This window comes from Macaca thibetana, chromosome 16 (assembly GCF_024542745.1).
Source record: "Macaca thibetana thibetana isolate TM-01 chromosome 16, ASM2454274v1, whole genome shotgun sequence".
Taxonomy (NCBI): domain Eukaryota; kingdom Metazoa; phylum Chordata; class Mammalia; order Primates; family Cercopithecidae; genus Macaca; species Macaca thibetana.
Genome location: NC_065593.1, coordinates 71,325,032 through 71,345,070, shown reverse-complemented (window position 1 = coordinate 71,345,070; position 20,039 = coordinate 71,325,032). Strand labels below are relative to the sequence as shown.

At 48.4% G+C, this 20,039-nt stretch overlaps 2 protein-coding genes across 3 annotated transcripts in view; one reads left to right on the top strand and one right to left on the bottom strand.

Moving 5' to 3' along the window:
* PRKAR1A (protein kinase cAMP-dependent type I regulatory subunit alpha) overlaps positions 1 to 20,039 on the top strand; it is a 132,206-nt gene that overhangs the window by 21,482 nt on the left and 90,685 nt on the right. The window lies entirely within an intron of this gene.
* The window catches only part of WIPI1 (WD repeat domain, phosphoinositide interacting 1), a 38,431-nt gene that overhangs the window by 3,973 nt on the left and 14,419 nt on the right, over positions 1 to 20,039 (bottom strand). For both annotated transcript variants that reach the window (XM_050762460.1, XM_050762461.1), the window contains 8 exons: positions 12,925 to 13,022; positions 12,169 to 12,261; positions 11,079 to 11,149; positions 9,658 to 9,765; positions 5,317 to 5,481; positions 4,152 to 4,259; positions 2,451 to 2,569; positions 1,096 to 1,196 (listed from right to left, as the gene is read on the bottom strand). In XM_050762460.1, coding sequence (XP_050618417.1) covers positions 1,096 to 1,196; positions 2,451 to 2,569; positions 4,152 to 4,259; positions 5,317 to 5,481; positions 9,658 to 9,765; positions 11,079 to 11,149; positions 12,169 to 12,261; positions 12,925 to 13,022 — 863 coding nt within the window. The remainder of the gene's footprint in view (positions 1 to 1,095; positions 1,197 to 2,450; positions 2,570 to 4,151; positions 4,260 to 5,316; positions 5,482 to 9,657; positions 9,766 to 11,078; positions 11,150 to 12,168; positions 12,262 to 12,924; positions 13,023 to 20,039) is intronic.

Here is a 20,039-nt window from a genome sequence, read left to right as displayed (position 1 = left end):
GGTCTATGTTACTCCAGACGGGAGCTTGAAGAATGGGAAGTTGAGGAAGCCCTGGCAGGCACTCAGGAGAGAATCTTGTCTTCAGTTGCAGGTGGTGGGAGAAGCCACGCCCAGCACTCAGCCAGCACTCAGGGCCCTAGCTGTGGGAACAGCCTGAGCAGGTTGCTGGGAAACCCAGCTAAAGGTGCTTGGGCAAGCTCCTGCGCTGCACCTCCCACCCTCCACAGAGCATACAATTGCTTTTCTTTTCTTTTCTTTTTGAGATAGAGTCTCACTCTTTCACCCAGGCTGGAGCGCAGTGGCACAATATAGCTCACTGCAGCTTCGACCTCCCAGGCTCAGGTGATCCTCCCACCTCAGCTTCCAGAACGGCTGGGACTACAGGCATGTGCCACCACACTCGGCTAATTTTTGCCTTTTTATTTTTGGGTGGAGATGGGGTTTTGCCATGTTGCCCAGGCTGGTCTCTAACATCTAGGCTCAAGCGATCCTCCAGCCTCTGCCTCCCAAAGTGCTGGGATTACAGGTGTGCGCCACTGCACTCGGCCAGTTGGTTCTTAATGAGTGTCTGCAACTGCTGGGGAGGTGCAGGTCTGCCAGTCAGAGCTGCAGGTAAGTGAGGGTCAAGCTGGTCCGCAGAGTGCAGCAGCTCAGCTCAGAGTCCTGAACACACAGCCCAGCCCTCTGAAACCATCCCCTCCAGCACAAGGAAAGCAGCATTCTGCAAAAGCATCCACGGAAGCCTCAGGAAAATAAGTTTTACGCAAGGCACATATTCCTACCTTCTAGGCAGCAAAGTCAATGCCACAGGAGCAAAATAAGAGATTCCAGGCCTCTGGCTGGAGGGAGGTCACCAAGACTCCCTGGATTAGTGACTCTAATGCCATCAGGGTTTAGCTCGACACCTAAAGGCTACTCTGTAGGATTCAAAGCACACAGTACAACAAATATCCTAGGGCTTTCCAAATACCAGAGCAGAGGATTAGTTGGTATAGACTAGAAAACAGGGAAAGGGACTCCGCCTCTCGTATGAGGCGAAGGTTTCCTTCTAAGCACACAGACTGAGCTGCCCGGTTACGGGTTCCTGATGCTCACAGGAGGAAACTCATTCTCATCATCAAGACACACTGGTCCCGTCGCAAACTCATGTTCAGGAATAACTTCTCCTCGCAGCGCCCCGCCGTCCTCGGAATAACCTGGAAACCAAGAAAGAGACATGAAACAAGCCCTGGGCATCTGCTTTTATGCCATGACCTGGCGGGTGGGGAGTGGGAGCTCAAAGGGCAAAGGAAGCAGAGGGGCGGGCTGTCTTCTCCCTGGAGGGACTGTGCCTAGGACAAGCCATAATCCTCACCATCTGCTGTCTTTAAGCCTGACCTGCCTTTCCACTTCAGATGTCTGAAACATCCTACCTCTTTGAAGTTTGCTTTGTTGAGGTAGGGTCTCACTATGTTGCCCTGTCTGGTCTCGAACTCCTGAGCTTAAGGGATCCTTCTGCCTCAGTTTAACTTCCTGAGTGGCTGGGACTACAGGCACTTTGGAATTTTTAGTTTAGCTTTAATTTTTTGAAACGGAGTCTCACTCTGTCACCCAGGCTGGAGTGCAGTGGTATGATCTCAGCTCACTGCAATCTCCACCTCCCTGGTTCAAGCGATTCTCCTGCTTCAGCCTCCTGAGTTGCTGGGATTACAAGTGTGTGCCAACATGCCCGGCTAATTTTTGTATTTTTTAAGTACAGATGGGGTTTCACCATGGTAGCTAGGCTGGTCTCAAACTCCTGACCTCAAGTGATCTGCTCGCCTCAGCCCCCCAAAGTGCTGGGATTACAGGTGTGAGCCACTGTGCCTGGCCTCATTGCAATTTTTGAAGAGGCAAAGGGTTAACAGCACTTGTTAGGAAAAAGACCATATTGTGCAACGCCTTGCCAGGTTGAGGGTCCTACGTTTAAAGGCTATTACCATGGCCTCACCTGTGAGGAAATAAAAAATTCAAGAAGAGTGCTCCACCCCAAGGTAACAGTGAAGGGGGAAGGCGAGGGAGGGTGAAGGGGGAAGGCGAGGGAGGGCGAAGGGAGAAGGGAAGGGAGGGTGAAGGGAGAAGGGGAGGGAAGGCGAAGGGAGAAGGGGAGGGAAGGTGAAGGGAGAAGGGGAGGGAAGGCGAAGGGAGAAGGGGAGGGAAGGTGAAGGGAGAAGGGGAGGGAAGGCGAAGGGAGAAGGGGAGGGAAGGTGAAGGGAGAAGGGCAGGGAGGGCGAAGGGAGAAGAGCAGGGAGGGCGAAGGGAGAAGGGCAGGGAGGGAGAAGGGAGAAGGGGAGGGAGGGAGAAGGGAGAAGGGGAGGGAGGGCGTTCCACCCCCAGGTAACAGTGAAGGGGGAAGGGGAGGGAGGGCAGAGGGAGAAGGGGAGGGAGGTCACTGTTGGAGATGCTCCCCTGTTGGCCCCGCATCCACCCACCTGGCACCGTGGAGGCTGAAGATGCACTTGGTCTGGCTACGGTTGCTGCATAAGACTGAGGTAAGGAAGGTCTGAGGTCGTTTTCTTTATTCTCTTCTGTTGTTCCTGAGCCAAGCAAGCTACTTGTGACAATCAAGAGGGGGTGAAAGAAAAAAAGAAATCATCATATATCTAGGACACCTTCCAAAGGAAAAGCATGAGGAAGCCTGTGCTCAGCTCTGTGGGTTATTTATTTATTTTTGAGACAGGGTCTTGCTAGGTCACCCAGGCTGGAGTGTAGTGGCGCAACCTCGGCTCACTGCAACCTCCGCCTCCTGGGTTCAAGTGATTCTCCTGCCTCAGCCTCCCAAGTAGCTGGGACTACAGGCACCCACCACAGCAACTGGCTAATTTTTGTATTTTTTGTAGAGATGGGGTTTCACCGTGTTGGCCAGGCTGGTCTTGAACTCCCGACCTCAGGTAATCCGCCCGCCAACTCTGTGGGTTTAAATTGTAGACCTACCCACACGCTGCTGGGCCAGGATGAGCTGAAGTGACCTGAAACCGCCAGGGGCAGCTGCACACCGTCAAAGTGGCCCCTTTCTCTTATATTGACTAAACAAACATTGGTCCTCTGCTCTTCCCAGTACACACAGGTGAGGACATGCTAGCTAGCAGAGTGGCCATCAGTGGGGGGCAGTGGCAGCTCTGGTGCCCTGGTCACAGCAGGAGAGCTCAGTCGTGCCCATTCACAGAAGTCATGAATGCTTTTCTTTTGTTTTCTTTTCTTTTTTGAGACAGGGTCTCACTCTGTTGCCCAGGCTGCAGGGCAGTGGTGTGACCATGGCTCACTGCAGTCTTGACCTTCCTGGGCTCAGGTGATCCTCCCACCTCTGCCTCCCGAGTAGCTGGGACTACAAGGCATGCGCCACCATGCCTGGCTAATTTTTGTATTTTTTCTTTTTGTAAGGATGGGGTTTCCCCATATTGCTCAGGCTGGTCTCAAACTCCTGAGCTCAAGCCATGCGCCCTCCTTGGCCTCCCAAAGTATTGGGATTATAGGCATGAGTCATGAGTCAACGTGCCTGGTAGAGCACCTTCCAATTCCACGCAGGGAACAGGTTTTTTTTTTTTTGAGACAGGGTCTCATTCTGTTGCCCAGGCTGGAGCACAGTGGTGTGATCATGGCTCACTGCAGCCTCAACCTTTCCAGGCTCAGGTGATTCTCCCTCCTAAGCCTCCCGAGTAGCTAGGACTACAGGTGTGTGCCACCACATCCGGCTAATTTTTGTATTTGTTTTTGGTACAGATGGGGTTTCACCGTGTTGCCCAGGCTGGTCTTGAACTCCTGGACTCAAGCCATCCGCCCGCTTCGGCCTCCCAAAGTGCTGGGATTACAGGGGTGAGCCACCGCGCCTGGTGGCAGGGAACATGTTTGAATGCCCACTGTGAACTCGGGGCCATGTTAGGAGGACAGGCCGAGGGGGGACCGTCCTGTGCGTTATTAATCCTGGCACTTTTCCAGATGACTACCACAGGCTGAGGCCGCCTGACACAGAGCCCAGCGCGGAGCAGGAGCCCACTAGGGGTTTGCCACTGAGACTGCCAGTGAAGAACAAATCAAAGCAAGGGCATTGAAGCTTGTTGCTGTTCTTGGCGAAGGGACAGCTCTACGCAACCAGCTCTTGACAGAAGCTGTCTTTTGAAAAGCAGTCTCTTCACCTGTGGGTTTTGATTAAGACACACTCTCCTCCATCCTGAGGATCCAAATTGTAGATATAAAGGTGTCCATTGGATGATGCAACTAGCAGCCGTGGCAACTTCTGGATCCTAAGGGCCAAGGAAAACATAAACTGTGATGACAACGGAGATGGGTGATGGGTTCGCTTCCAATGACAGAGCCCCCCTCACCTTAGCTGTCACCAGATTCTGCCTTTGACAAACCCTTAGCCCACTGATCTGGTCTGGGCTTCTGGCTATTCCTTTGCATTCTGGCCTTGGGATCTACTTTCAGGATTATTTCTTGTCTTTGAACACAATAGTGTGGATGAGGCAAATGAGTGTAGATGTTGTAACCCTGTGAAAAGCAGTAGCTAGCGAACACATTAGCGCCCTACATGGGACTCAGTCTCCCTCTGACATGTGTCTCTGCCCCTAACCAAGACAGAAAGCGGGTAAATGGATGACTGGCTCACTGTCTTTGCTGGTAGGTTTTGTGAAATTTTTAAAATGTTCAACTTTTGAATAAACTCCTTTCAACTTCTTAAAACATCTGTCAGCCCCATAGGAGTCTGAAACTAGAAAACAGACCTGGAGGCTTTTTACATAATTACAGAAAAATAAGAATTGTTTTTAAGACAGCGTCGTTATAACCAGCAGGTTAAAATTCCCATGCCAACTTCTAGCTGCCCCCTGAGAATCCGTATTGAAGTCAGATAGCAATAGCAGGGGTTTGATTCTGCTCACTCTTCCTTTGGGGCAAGTTTTCTTTTTCTTTTTTGAGACGGAGTCTCACTCTGTCACCCAGGCTGGAGTGCAGTGGCACAATCTCGGCTCACTGCAACCTCCACTTCCTGGGTTCAAGCGATTCTCTTGCCTCAGCCTCCCAAGTAGCTGAGACTACAGGTGCGCACCACCACACCCGGCTAATTTTTGTATTTTTACTAGAGACAGGATTTCACCACATTGGCCAGGCTGGTCTCAAACTCCTGACCTCAGGTGATCTGCCTGCCTTGGTCTCCCAAAGTGCTGGCATTACAGATGTGAGCCACCGTGCCCAGCCTGGGGCAAGTTTTCTCTTTCTTTTCAGGTTTGGGGATTTTTGTGCTTTGGAGAAATAGATTGATGAAAGCGTGGTCTTGTTTAGAGTGGGTGGCACTATACGTACGTTGAGAGGGTACAGATGTTCCTCTGCCCGGAGAAGTTCAAGCGTGCGGTGGCAAAGGCCCTGTCCTGATGCATCATGTCGGACACCTGGGTTGGGAGGTAGTTGGTAGCAGCCATGAACATCTTTCCCATGTAGCCACTCCAGGTCGAAGTCTCTTCTGGTCGACTAGGGAGTAATGCACAGACAATGCTGGGACTGGGCTGCAGGCCCCACACACACCCAGGAATCTCCACACCCAAGCGTCATTAGCCACACTCGCCACAGCAGGGAGAGACTGTGCCTTAGCTAATGTTCTGCCCACTGAGAACAATCCAAGATGTATTATTCTGGCAATAACTAAAGAGCATCAAGGGCTTGTTTGTTCTTCAGAAGAGCCATTGTAAAGCTGTTATAAGGTTCCCAATGCTACTGCTTTCCCCTATTAAAGAAGGCTTATCTGATGACTAGTCTGATTCTAGATTTCTAGAAGAGAGCTGGGGTAGAGAGTGAGATGGACTCGATATCCCGGTGCCATTAAATGAGCTCCGGACTGTGCTGGGCTCATGGAAGAACAGACAGATCTCAACGTGAAGGCCTCCTGAGCCAGACTGAGTGGGTAGCAAACCTCCGGGCAAGAAACTTTGGGTGGTGTTTGATTGTAGATAACCCTGGAGTCACCCAGGTACCCAGCATGCGTAATGATGGAGATCATGCAAAGGGGCCTGGGATGTCGCCTGCAGTCGTGGAACTTCATCCCAAGGCCTCTGCCAGACAAAGGGGGTGACCGTTCTGTTGGTGGGAGACAACCCCCAGCTCTGCCCCACACAGAGGGTGGCACAATGAGGACCAGGGCTGCCATGTGAGTTCCCAGGAGCAGGCAACTGCTGAGAGGCTGCTTGTCTGCAGGATTAGGTCCTGGTGGGAAGCTCACGCTGCAGCTCAGAGCCCCGGGAGGTATTCTTTACTCTGCTACCAGTGGGCTGGGGGGGTCTTTGGACGAACCTCTCTGGGCCTTCATGTTCTCATCTGAAAGTGACTACGCTAGGTGCACTGCTAGGATTCTGTGATCCGAAGCATCCTGAGACATCCCTGTACCGACTGTCCCACAGCCCTGTGCTCCAGGCTGGGGTTTACAAAGAGGTGTACGATCTGCATTCCAGGTTGAGAGCGCACGGGTGTATACAAAGAAAAACAACGTGAGCAGTTAATATGTGGTGCTGCACAGATGGTCCAGGCAGAGCTAGTTCAGACCACAGAGGAGGGGAGAGGCGGATGAGGTTCCTTAACGTTTCCGTGTCCAGATTTCCTCATTTGGGAAACAGGAATCATCATCACAACCTCCCAACTAAGGAGGCTGAGGGCTGAGCATGGAGCCTGGCACGCGGCATGTGCTGTTTTAGGGGACGGTGTCTCTGCGGCTGGAGGAAGGGAGGAGGTTCTGCGGGTGGTGGCTGCTGGGCTCTGCGGCAGGTCTGACTCAGCGGGGCAGGGAGGAGCTGGGATTCCATTCCCGAGCTCAAAGGGGAATAAAGGTGTCTGAGGAGGAGGTGTCATGTTCAAAGGGACATTTTCAGAAGATTCATCAGCAAGATGATACAGGGTGGATTGGTATTGGTTGAAAGACACTGGAAAGTCAGACCAAATGTAAGAGTAACGGCTGGACCAGCACGAGGTGCCGAAGACATGGCTAAGGGCCCTGGCCAGCAAAGCGGGGCTGAAGAGGCGCGTGTGAGCCGTAACTGCCGGGTACATACGAATACTCCGTAGATAGGCTGGGGGAGGCACATGTGAGCCGTAACTGCCAGGGACATATGAACACCCCATGGACAGGTTGAGCGGAGAACCCAGAACAACTTGGAGGTTCTGCTCCTGGTGACCTGTGCTCACAGACAGAAACGGCAGAGCCTGGAGTGGGAAATGAATCTCTGATAATAATCCCCGGTGGAGGCGGGGCTGCAGCAGCAATTGGGATCATTCACTCATGGAACCTTGGGGTTGAACAGCATCTTAACAGCTCAGCTGCCCTCCCGTGCTCAAACCCACAACAACAGATGATGAATTAAGGCTCCAAAAAGACCAGGGCTTAAGAAGCTGTCTGAAAAGTGAAAGAAACGCCTAAAAAGTGGATATAATCTCCAGGGAAATAGTAAAAAGAACCTCAGGGCAAACAATGAGCTTTAGGTTACATCTGTGCAGATTGGGGGTTGGAAAGTTCTGGAAAGACAGAGGAGTGAGAAGGGAGCAGCCCCCAGTATTTCATACACCACGGGGGGTGGGGGGGGCGGGGGACAAGGATTCTAGAGACGAAGAGACATCAGTCCCGTGGCTGTGATATGTGACATGCCTCAGGTGACCTCAGACAGCATGGGCTTTCTCTAATCACACGTGCCTTTAAAAACAGAGCTTTCTCCAACTGGTGGCAGAAAAAGATGGCAGAAGGGCAAGTTAGAGAAATCTTGACACCTCCCTTTCAGCCTTGTGTCACGCTGAGAAGAAGACCCAGTCCTGCCATTCTGGGCTTTTGGCTGCAGAACTATGAGATCATAAATGTGGCTGTTTGCCTGTAGTCCCAGCACTTTGGGAGGCTGAGGCGGGTGGATCATAAGGTCAGGAGTTCGAGACCAGCCTGGCCAACATTGTGAAACCCCATCTCTACTAAAAATACAAAAATTAGCTGGGTGTGGTGGCAGGTGCCTGTAATCCCAGCTACTCGAGAGGCTGAGGCAGAGAATTGCTTGAACCCGGGAGGTGGAGGTTGGGCAACAGAGGGAGACCCTGTCTTAAAATAAATAAATAAATGAATGAATGTGGCTGTTTGAAGCCCTTAAGTTGTGGTCATTTGTTGCTGTGGCAGTGGGAAATGATGACACATACCATTGGCTACACTCTAACACCGGCTTCCGTACGTGGCCAGCCCTCACTCCACTGCTGCCTCCATTGCGCTAGTGGGCATTGGTACCTGCCTGTGTCATGTATGTGTTAGCATGTGTCAGTGTGATATGGTGCCCAGCCTCTCTCATGTATGTATTGGTATGTATCAGCACAATATGGTGCCTGGCCTTTGTTACATGTATGTTAGCATGTATCAGTGTGATACAGTGCCTGGACTCTGTCATGTATGTGTGTGTATCAGCATGATATGGCGCCTGGCCTCTGTTATGTATGTGTTAGCATGTATCAGTATGATACGGCGCCTGGCCTCTGTTACGTATGTGTTAGCATGTATCAGTGTGATACGGCACCTGGCCCGTTACGTATGTGTTAGCATGTACCAGCGTGATACGGCGCCTGGCCCCTGTTACGTATGTGTTAGCATGTATCAGTGTGATACGGCGCCTGGCCTCTGTTATGTATGTGTTAGCATGTATCAGCGTGATACGGTGCCTGGCCCCTGTTACGTATGTGTTAGCATGTATCAGTGTGATACGGCGCCTGGCCTCTGTTATGTATGTGTTAGCATGTATCAGCGTGATACGGTGCCTGGCCCCTGTTATGTATGTGTTAGCATGTATCAGTGTGACACAGTGCCCGGCCTCTATACCTTCCTCTTCTGAAACTCCATCCAAGGGTACCAACAACCAACTCCCCAGATATAGTAGGCTTTCTGTCCTGATCCTGCCTTTCCCTGCAGGTTGGGGTAACGTTTTCAAAGCACTCTTTCTTTAGAATCCTTGCCCCCCACTGTGGGGTATGAAACACTGGGGGCTGCTCCCTTCCCACTCCTCAGTCTTTCCAGAACTTTCCAGCCCCCATTCTGCACAGGTGAAACCCAAAGCTCATTGTTTGCCCTGAAGTTCTTTTTACTCTTTCCCTACAGATTTTATCCACTTTTTAGGCTTTTCTTTCACTTTTCAGACAGCTTCTTAAGCCCTGAGAAATTGCAGGTGTTTCCCAAGCACTCAGCGGTGGTGCTGGCAGCGATGATAAATAAATATATTGCTATATTTACAGCTACATTAGCTGACGCTTCTTAGTGCTTACTATGTGCCAGGCACAATGCTAAACGCTTTGAGATCTGCAGACTCATTTAATCCTCGCAACAAGCCTCAGATGCATATACTACCGTTAGGTTTGTTTTGCAGATGAGGAAACTGAAGGACATGGATCTAAATTATCTTCCCAGGATCTCCTGGCTCCTAAGAGGCAGAGCTGGACGTGGACTCACGTGGGTGGCTCCCAGTTTTTTGCTTATGTGCATTATGCCCCCAAAGTTTTGCTAACACACTCCATCACTTAGGTGAAGCCCCAAGTAAAGCCAAGATCAGGGTGTTGAGAAAGAAAAGAGATCATTCATGCCGGCAGAAGAGCCAGGGCCTGGCTCCTTTCATTTAATGAGCATTTGGCACCCTGTGCAGTACTTGCCTGTTGGTGACCTGCTCCAGCTTGAAGATGTGTACCGTCTCGGTGTTACTGGAGGCGCAGAGGAATTGTGAGTCCATACTGAACACTAGAGAGCTGATTGTCACATACCTAGAAACACAGCAACACATGGGCCCGTGAGCTACAGAAATGAGAGTTACGGCCTTATAGCTCAGAGATCAGCTTTATAAGAAAATTAGAGGCCGGGCGCGGTGGCTCAAGCCTGTAATCCCAGCACTTTGGGAGGCCGAGACGGGCGGATCACGAGGTCAGGAGATCAAGACCATCCTGGCTAACACGGTGAAACCCCATCTCTACTAAAAAAATACAAAAAACTAGCCAGGCGAAGTGGCGGGCGCCTGTGGTCCCAGCTACTCGGGAGGCTGAGGCAGGAGAATGGCGTAAACCCGGGAGGTAGAGCTTGCAGTGAGCTGAGATCCGGCCACTGCACTCCAGCCTGGGCGACAGAGCCAGACTCAGTCTCAAAAAAAAAAAAAAAAAAAAAAAAAAAAAAAAAAAGAAAATTAGATGTGTCCTGAAGAGCCTAGGTAGCCCCAAATCCCTTATACATTGTGGTGCCCATATTTAGAAATCAATGTCAGAAAGATTCACAAAGGGTCATAGTCTTTTTTATTTTATTTTATTTATTTATTTTTGAGACAGAGTCTCGCTCTGTTGCCCAGGCTGGAGTACAGTGGCTTGATCTCAACTCACTGTAACCTCCACCTCCTGGGCTCAAGCGATTCTCTTGCCTCAGCCTCCCAAGTAGCTGGGATTACAGGCACACACCACCACGCCCAGCTGATTTTTATATTTTTAGTACAGACGGGGTTTCAACATGTTGGTCAGGCTGGTCTTGAACTCCTTACTGACCTCAGGTGATCCGCCTGCCTCGGCCTCCCGAAGTGCTGGGATTACAGGCGTGAGCCACCGCGCCCGGCCCATAGTCTTATTTATGTGAGAAGAAACAAGGTATAGCCCTGCCTCTGTCAGCAGAAGGGAGGAACTGTGCCTGGCATCTTGGAATCTTCCGGTTGCTCTGTGCACCGATCTGGCTGCAAACCTACATCCAATAAGATCCCAAACAGTCACACTTTACATGGTCCTTTATTTCCATGGAAGGAAATCAGAAATTATTTTTGGACTGTGACTCCCTGGCTCTCTCATTTCTCCTGTGCCGGCCGCCCACACACACATCAAAAAGGGACTCTCATGGCTGAACTGCGTTAAAACAGCATCTCGGCTTTCAGTGTTGCCGAACCCTAAGTAAAGCCTGCAAGTCAATTACCTGGGAGAGTAGTTACACTTCCTCCAGGTGAGTGGAGGGCACAGAGCCACTCTCTGTCCTCTCCCTAGACAGCTGCCAGCGGCCCCTGTGGGACTTCTGCGGGGACTTTAAAATGGGTTTGACACTGAACACAGACCTTTTCATCCCTCTCCGGAACTCATAGAGCTTTTGCCCGTCAGGGACAGAGAACACCCGGATGACTGTGCCCTGGAAAAGAAAGCAGGTGGACATTTCATAACCGTTAATGGTTTCACACAGAGATGCCCCTTCAGAGAGGAGTTTGTTTTACTGGTTTTGAACATCTGTCTCTGAGGAAGCACACCGTGTTGAGCGTAGAGGCATTTTTATTTATGTTCCATATCAACAATTCCTGGAAAATGTTTTAAACACCCGCTGTCTACCTTTTCCTTTCCACCTGTGCCCAAGGCTGGTGTGTGTGTGTGTGTGTGTGTGTGTGTGTGTGTGTGTGTGTGTGTCTGTGTGTGTGTGTTCGCCCAACTGCTCTGGTTTCTTAGAATTTCAGTTTGAGGCTGGGCATGGTGTCATCCTAGCACTTTGGGAGGCCAAGCCGGGTGGATTTTCTGAGCTCAGGAATTCAAGACCGGCCTGGGCAACAGTGAAACCCTGTCTCTACTAAAATACAAAAAATTAGCCAGGCGTGGCAGCATGTGCCTGTAATCCCAGCTACTCGGGAGGCTGAGGCAGGAAAATTGCTTAAACCTGGGAGGCGGAGGTTGCAGTGAGCCGGGATCGTGCCATTGCACTCCAGCCTGGGTGACAGAGCCAGACTCCATCTCAAAATTAAAAAAAAAAAAAAAAAATTCGATTTGATCACTTTCTCTGATTATTCCAGGCAGAAGACGTCAGTTTCTCTAAATAGCAAAGTAAAGCATTTGGTTTGCACTGTACTGTGTTTATAAGGTGTAGCATCTGTCTGTCTCTACGGCTGATGTGCATGTACATTTCTTCGTAAGACCACGAATTTTCATGCAAAGTGTCTTGTATCTTGCATAGTGCAGGCCCCTGGCCTATTGAATTATTGAATTAACAAATGCATGAATATAGCACACATGCAGAGGCCAGAAATTCTCCGTCTGAAACAAATTCTGAGTGGGCCCAGAGACCAGTCAGTCTTCATGTCACCAGGCTCGTTCCATCCCAGCCCTGGGCATGGCAGGAGCCATCCAGCGAACCCCGGACAGAGGCGTTGGTGGGAGTGGACTCACTTTTTCAGACGCACTTGCTAGTTTGGAGCCCGAGGCATTGAAGGTGATGGCAGCCAGTGTCCCCTCGTGGGCAGCAATAGTGCAGACTGTTTTCTGTTGGTGAAAAGGCAAAATGGATAGTGAAGATGTGGAAGAGGGGAGATGGATTTCACCCTTCCTCTTTTCTCCTTTCTCCCTCCTTTGTCCAGCTCCCTGTCTCTTCCTCTGTTCCCCAGGCCATTTGCATGTAAGCTGTTTATCATTTTCTGGTGAATCAAGATTCGGCTTCAAAGGCCACTCCATTTCCTTCCCTTTTCCTGCCCTTGGGAAGGTGGCCACGAACTGAGCAGCTGACGCAGTGTGATGCCGTCGCAGGCGTGCCCTGCACCCATGTTTAGGGAACTTCCCACAGCAATTCTGTCCTGCTCAGGGCTGCCTCAGAGACCAGAGGGCAGGGAATATGAAACACCTGCACACTGTCTCAGGCTGTGGCATGGGACAGCGTGACACATTCAGGCAGACAACTGGCCCCCTGCTGGCAAGTGGTTTTTCATTATGCTGCAGATGTCTGACTTGGCCTGGCCGGCTGGCTCATGGTGATGTTGACTGACAGCAAGCCCGAGGGGAAATAGCATCACCTTCTCTTGAACGACTCCCCCAGTATTGCTTACCCCCACCGCCTCCAGCCCCCCGCGGCAGGGTGTCCTTATCTATCTCCTTCCATGACCACACAGCCAAGGCAGGTGGGTTGGCTCAGCCAGGTCACTGTCAACTTACCAGGGAGTTTCCATCATAAAGCACAATCTCCCCTGAAGTCAGGCTTCCAGGATAGGCCAAGTAAGAATTGGAATGGTTGATAGAGAGAGCACATAGACCTGGCAAAGAAGAAACAGGACATGAGAAATCTGGGGCCAAGGGAGAGAGTGCACGGCTGGAGAGGGCATCTGAAAACAGTACAGTTACAGTGCCACCTACTGGCAAGGGGAGGAATAGCTTTGTAGACAACTGCTTTCCACTGATGATTCTTCTGATCAAAGGGTTCCAATAAAGCCAATTCACAGGGGAAGACCTCCTGATTTAACACTGGTTGTGTCCTTGCTACAGTGAAACAATGAGACTTGCCGGGTGCAGTGGCTCACGCCTGTAATTCCACCACTTTGAGGTGGGCAGATCACTTGAGGTCAGGAGTTCTATGGCCAACATGGTGAAACCCCATCTCTACTAAAAATACAAAAAGTAGCTGGGCATGGTGGTGCATGCCTATAGTCCCAGCTACTTGGGAGGCTGAGGCAGGAGAATCACTTGAACCTGGGAGGCAGAGGTTGCAGTGAGTGGAGATTGTGACATTGAATTCTAGCCTGGGCTACAGAGTGAGACTCTGTCTTAAAAAAAAAAAAAAAAATATATATATATATATATATATACACACACACACACACACACACACACACACACACACACACACACACACACACAAATATATATACACACACACATATATATACACACACACGAATCCTGCCTTCCTACCCTTACAGACTTAATGAAGGTCCCCAGAAAAGCCTGCTGTGACTTCCCTATATACATATACACACACACGTATATATTATGTATATATATTGCTCATTTTTACATTTTACCCCAGGACTCTGAAACAGCATCTACTTCTCTTCCAATTCCATTATCCTCTAGGGCTACAAAAGATTTAGTCAAAACTTAAATAAATCTTCCTATTGTGAAAGGTCAGTGTATGTTGCTCTTTCTGCAGATGATTATATACTGTTAGCCAGTAATTTCAAGTTGGAGAAGAGGAGCTGCCAAGAACCTGTTTAGAAACTGAGAAATTTTAGGCCAGGCATGGTGGCTCACGCCTGTAATCCCAGCACTTTGGGAGGCCGAGGCAGGTGGATCACCTGAGGTCAGGAGTTCGAGACCGGGCTGGTCAACACAGTGAAACCCTGTCTCTATTAAAAATACAAAAATTAGCCAGGCATGGTGGCATGTGCCTGTAGTCCCAGCTACTCGGGAGGCTGAGGTAGGAGAATTGCTTAAACCCGGAGGTGGAGGTTGCAGTGAACCAAGATAGCACCACTGCACTCCAGCCTGGGTGACAGAGTGAGGCTCTGTCTCAAAAAAAAAAAAAAGAAACTGAGCAATTTCTGAGCCGAATGTCCTGCCTTGATAAGGGAAATGGGCACCTCCGGAGGCAGGAGTTCATTTGAGGTCTGCGTCTGCAGCCAAGATGGTGCGCCTAGACATTGAGGCAAACTAAATAAAGAGGACATTTTGGATTTAAAATGCTTCAACAATATTCCAGAAGAGTAAACAGCCCATCAAACCATCGAACCAACATAAGCTGTTTTTACTTATAAGGGGATTCAAGGAGGGAACATTTAAGTAAAGGATTTTCAAAACAATGGTTTAGATTAATAGGGGTGCACATGATAGCAGCGAATTCCAGCAATTCCATAGAAACCAAAGTGTTACCAGAAACTTTGAGATCATGGAAGAGAAACATCTTTCTACAAAAAAAAAAAAAAAAAAAAAGTAAAAAAGGTGACTGGCGTCTATTACAAGTTAGTACATTAAGTGGGTTTCTTCTAAAAGTATAAGAAAAACTTTAGGTCAGGCTGAAACATACGTTAACTAATCTGCTGAGGAAGGGGAGCAAAGGAAAAAGAAAGCAAACATTTTGAGTTGGAACCTAGGTCTCACTTCCTGCTTTGGCTTTGCTGAGTCCACAGCGCGGCTGTCCTCTTATCACTTGCCATGCATAGCTCCGGGAGGAAGTGGCCGAGCCCTGAAACCTTCAACTGCACGTTCTGGCAGCCCTACCACCCCTTTGGCTATATAACGTCATTTCTGGCCCCAGCCTTGAAAGAGGCAACTCTTCTTTTCTTTTTTTTTTTTTTTTTTTTTCCAGTTTTACTCTGGAAACCCCAATTCCTCATCCCGTCTGAGTTCTTTGCCATCCAAATGTAATTTCAAGAACAGCCAGGCAGGCAGAAGGGATTCTAGCCCTTGTGAAACTGCGCGGGGAAGGCTGTCAGGAGATCTGGTTGGCTTGTGTGCTGAGGCGGCTGGCAGAAAAGATGTGCAGACTGTGGAAATCTTACAAGGACTAGAGTACTAAACTAAAGAGTTAAGGCCTTCCAAATGCAGTATGTAACTGCTGAAGGTTTCTCAGCACATGTTTTGTTTTGTTTTGTTTTTTGAGACAGAGTCTTGCTCTGTTGCCCAAGCTGCAGTGCAGTGGTGCAATCTCGGCTCACTGCAACCTCCGCCTCTTGGGTTCAAGTGATTCTCCTGTCTCAGCCTGCTGAGTAGCTGGGATTACAGGGGCCTGCCACCACACCCAGCTAATTTTTGTATTTTTAGTAGAGACGGGGTTTCACCATGTTGGCCAGGCTGGTCTCAAACTCCTGACCTCAGGTGATCCATCTGCCTCAGCCTCCCAAAGTGCTGGGATTACAGGCATGAGCCATTGTGCCCAGCCTAGCACATGTTTTTTTAAAGACTGTGTTAAAAACACGATGAGATACCACTGTACAACCACTAGGATGACTATAGTCAAAAAGACAATGTTGGTGAGGATATGGAGAAACTGGGACCCGACGCACCGCTGGTGGGAATATAAAATGGGCCAGTGCTCTGGAACCTTTAGCAGTTCTTCAAAAGCTAAACATAAAGTTCTCATATGACCTAGAAATTCCACTCCTACATATATACACAAGAGAAATTATGACATGTCAACACAAACATTTGTATATTAATGTTCATAGCAGCATTATTCATAAGTCAAAAAGTGGAAATAACCCAAATGTTATCAACTGATAAATGGATAATGAAAATGTGACATATTTTTATAATAGAATATTATCCAGCAAGGAAAATAAAGTATTGATACATGCCTCAACACAGATGAACCTTGGAAACATTAGGCTATGTGAAATAAGTCAGTCACAAAGGAACCGATATTATATGAGTCTACTGCTGTAAAATGTCCAGAATAGAGAAATCCATAATCTAATAGAGATAGAAAGTAGATTAGGGGTTGCCTATGGCTGGGGGCAGAGGGAGTGATGGCTAAGAGGTACAAGGTTTCTTTCTGGGGCAATGAAAATGCTCTAAAATTAATTGTGGTGATGGTTACACAATTCCGTGAATATACCAAAAGCTATTTAACCATGCATTTTAAATGGGTGAATTGCATAGGATGTGAATTATATCTCAAAAAAGACTTTCAAATTTTATTTTAAGGCGTGTTTCAGGAATATTTATCTGGGTTAGAGACAGGCTGAGGACATGGGTTCAAGACTGGGGTCTGCTATGTACTATGCAACTCTGGCCGAGTTATTTGTGGCTCGTTCCGGCCTGTTTCCTGTCTGTGAAATGAAAGCTACCACGACATAGAGGTCTTTCCAGATTTAATATTCCAACATGCCAAGCCTTCGTTTCTTACTTCTTCCCTCTGAAATATTGGGCATGTCTTTATGGCAGAGAGAGCTAAACGGTCTTGGAGCAGAAGCCTTGGACGCATACCTACAGCTATGCTTCAGAGTTTTATGCTAAAATATAAATATTCCCAGAAGGGAAGAAAGGTTTAAACTTTCTAAGCTAACATTGAACTTTCTGTAATACCTATTATAGAACCGGATGACACTAGATGCTAACAAGAAAGGGACAAAGGATAACAGAAGGGCAGGCATACTCTGACACACAGCACTTATTTGACAGTTTTGCCTCCAGGCTCGTACCTCTACCAAGTCACCTGAATTTAGACAAGGAATCCTGCCTTCCTACCCTTACAGACTTAATGAAGGTCCCCAGAAAAGCCTGCTGTAACTTCCCTATGACCCAAGTGTCAGAAAAATCCAACCAGCTCCATGAATGTATCTTCCTATCTTGGGAACCACCCAAGGTAAGCAAGAAGAGTTTTCCTTAGCTTGGCTGTTGCCATTCTGCCAGTCTCCTCTTTCTGTTACAGGTGTCACACAAAGCCTTTTTAAGGAAGGAAACGGGCTTTAAAAATATTATTGTATAATATAAAAGTGATGGTGTAGAACACTTGTGAAGCCTAGAAAATATAAGGAGAAAAAAAATCACCCACAATTCTAAAACCCAGAGGCTTTTCACTGTTCTGAACATCTGAGCACATTTCCTTCCAGTCTTTTTTCTACCTAGGAATGAGGTTCTGATGGGGCTTTTGGACTTGTTATAGACTTGACACATATTTTCACAAGCCACTGGCAGCTATAATTCCACTGTAATTATTTGGCTGTAATTCTTCTACAGCTGGAAAAGAAGTGCCTGCTCTCAACTCAAGAACCAATGGCATCATCAGTGAAATTAAAAGGAAGTCCCATAATTCTAAATGATTCTCACCTTGGTATTTAAAGTATTGCATGTCAAACTTTAGGTAAGTTAACAGTGATTTATAAAATGCAGTTCCCTCTGAGTTGATTAACGTCTCAGGTTACGCTTTCCAATTTTCAAAAATAGAAAGGAAAGAAATCTTCTTTGTATAGCAAATGTCCTATGCTCCTACAGAAAGGAAGCATTTATAACACTTGTATTACCATTTTCAAGCAAGAAAGAGGTCTTGCTGGGGAAGAAACCATGAATTGTTCAATGATCTGCATTGCTGTGTGGTATAGAATGCTCCCTCAATATCCCATAAAAGGTGGTCAGCTCTGTGACCACCTCCTCCACACTGGGAGGTCTGCAGTTGGCAGGACTTTCATGGAGATTTCCACCCTTGACTGCTCAGAGCAGACTGCTGTGCTAGCAGGAAATTAACTTCGAGCCCCTGTCTGGCCAAGCTCTTTAAAGGAAATAGCCTGCAATCTCTGACACAACAGGAATGGGCATGACACAAACAGACAGAAAGAAGGAAATTTACAGCTGCGTTAGATACCAAGTGTGAGGCAACAGGTGAACTCTGCGTAGCTAATTTATTTGTAGTTTATGAAGTCAAAATGCATTCAGGATTTGTGTACTGAAGACAATTAGACAAGTGATTCTGTCTTCCTTCTGTACCTAGCAAGGATTTATAAAATCAACAGGCAGAGTTTCCATCTCATTTCTTCGTTCAGAAAATAAACTAGAGGATGAGAACAGAGAAGGCGACTCCTGGCCTCTGGGAAGTGTATATTCATGATTTTGACAGTACACAGTCCTCTGAAGGTTCCCGAGTGAGGACCTGATCATGTCACTGAAGCACAGCTCTGACCTGTGCAAGGCTGCCCTACGGGACGGAGCTGGCTGGGGAGTGAGTCTGACTGCCCGCATGGACAGGGCGGACCCACCTTTGCCCACCCAGGCCACGACCTCAGGTAATGCTCGCTGTAGCAACTCTGCAGGCTAAAAATGATCATCTCCATTTTACTGCAGTAGAAAGGGAGGTCAGGAGAGGTTGAGGTGATAATTACAAACGGTAGCATTTAAAACACCTTGGGCTGTGTCTCCAAAGAACATCAGAGGTCTAAAAAGACACAGTTTGGTCAACCTGCTCCTGGTCTTTCAGAAGAAATACTCAACCTATCCCCGGATCCTTTCATAAGGAGGCATTCTTTTATCTGAGACAGGGAAAGTCTCTGCCGTTGTTTCTAATTTTTCTTGAGATAAAAGTGATTCCCTTTACAAGCAATATACACTGTCTCTAACATGGAACACAAATAGCCCTGCACTTTTAAACCTGATTTTCTCTCTGTTTAAGCTGCAGAAAGTAAGGCAACCAGTGAGTTTTCTGAATTACAGAAAAACAACTATTTTTGCTAAATAATGAGAGTAATGGTGGCTGGGCGTGCTGGCTCACGCCCGTAATTCCAGCACTTTGGGAGGCTAAGGTAGGCGGATCACTTGAGGACAGGAGTTCAAGACCAGCCTGGCCAACATGGAGAAACCCCCCATCTCTACTAAAAATACAAAAAATTAGCCGGGTGTGGTGGTGGGCACCTGTAGACCCAGCTAGTCAGGAGGCTGAGGCAGGAGAATCGCTTGAACCTGGGAGGTGGAGGTTGCAGTGAGCTGAGATTGCACCACCTCACTCCAGCCTGGGCAACAGAGTGAGACTCTGTCTCAAAAAAAAAAAAAAAAGGGGGGGGGGGGGAGAAACATCTGTTTATAAGGGAGGGTGCCCAGTCCTGAAGCAACCCCGTCCTCTGGGGGTCAAGTGTGTGACAGGTGTGAGGAGTAAGTGGCATTTACTTTGTTCAACTCCCCTCTCTTCAGAGAAACTGAGAGCCACAGGCAGCTTCTAGCTTTCTGCATGCCCGACGCCCCTCCCCAAATCCGTGAAGGCCCAGCTCAGGCCCTGCCAGCCTCAACCTCCGTGCAGATTCAGGGGCCTCTCACTCCCGATCGGAAGAGCACATGCTCCTTTCAACTGTGTCCGCACCCCAGAGTTAAACATGGTTCCACCCCTGCCAAAGGCTGCTGGCGCACCTGTCTCAGACCACCTCAGACAGACTGTGGAAGGGAACCCGTGACAACTAGATTTTGGGCTCCTGGCACTAATGGTGCCTACCATGGTGCCAGGCACAAAGAATGTCTGCAATAGATACTTGTCCAGATGATTCCAGCCCCTCATTTCTAAGGGAAAAACTTACTACCCATAGCTTCTTCACATACCATCTTCCATTTCAGAAATTATGCTTCAAAGTCATTATCTCACAGAACTGCTTAACGGCCTCAATGGCGTTGTTCTTTTATTTATTTATTTATGTATTTATTTATTTATTGTTTTTTGCGACAAAGTCTTGCTCTACTGCCCAGGCTAGAGTGCAGTGGTGCAATCTTAGCTCACTGAAGCCTCCGCCTCCTGGGTTCAAGCAATTTTCCTGTCTCAGTCTCCCAAGTAGCTGGGATTACAGGCGCCCGCCACCATGCCC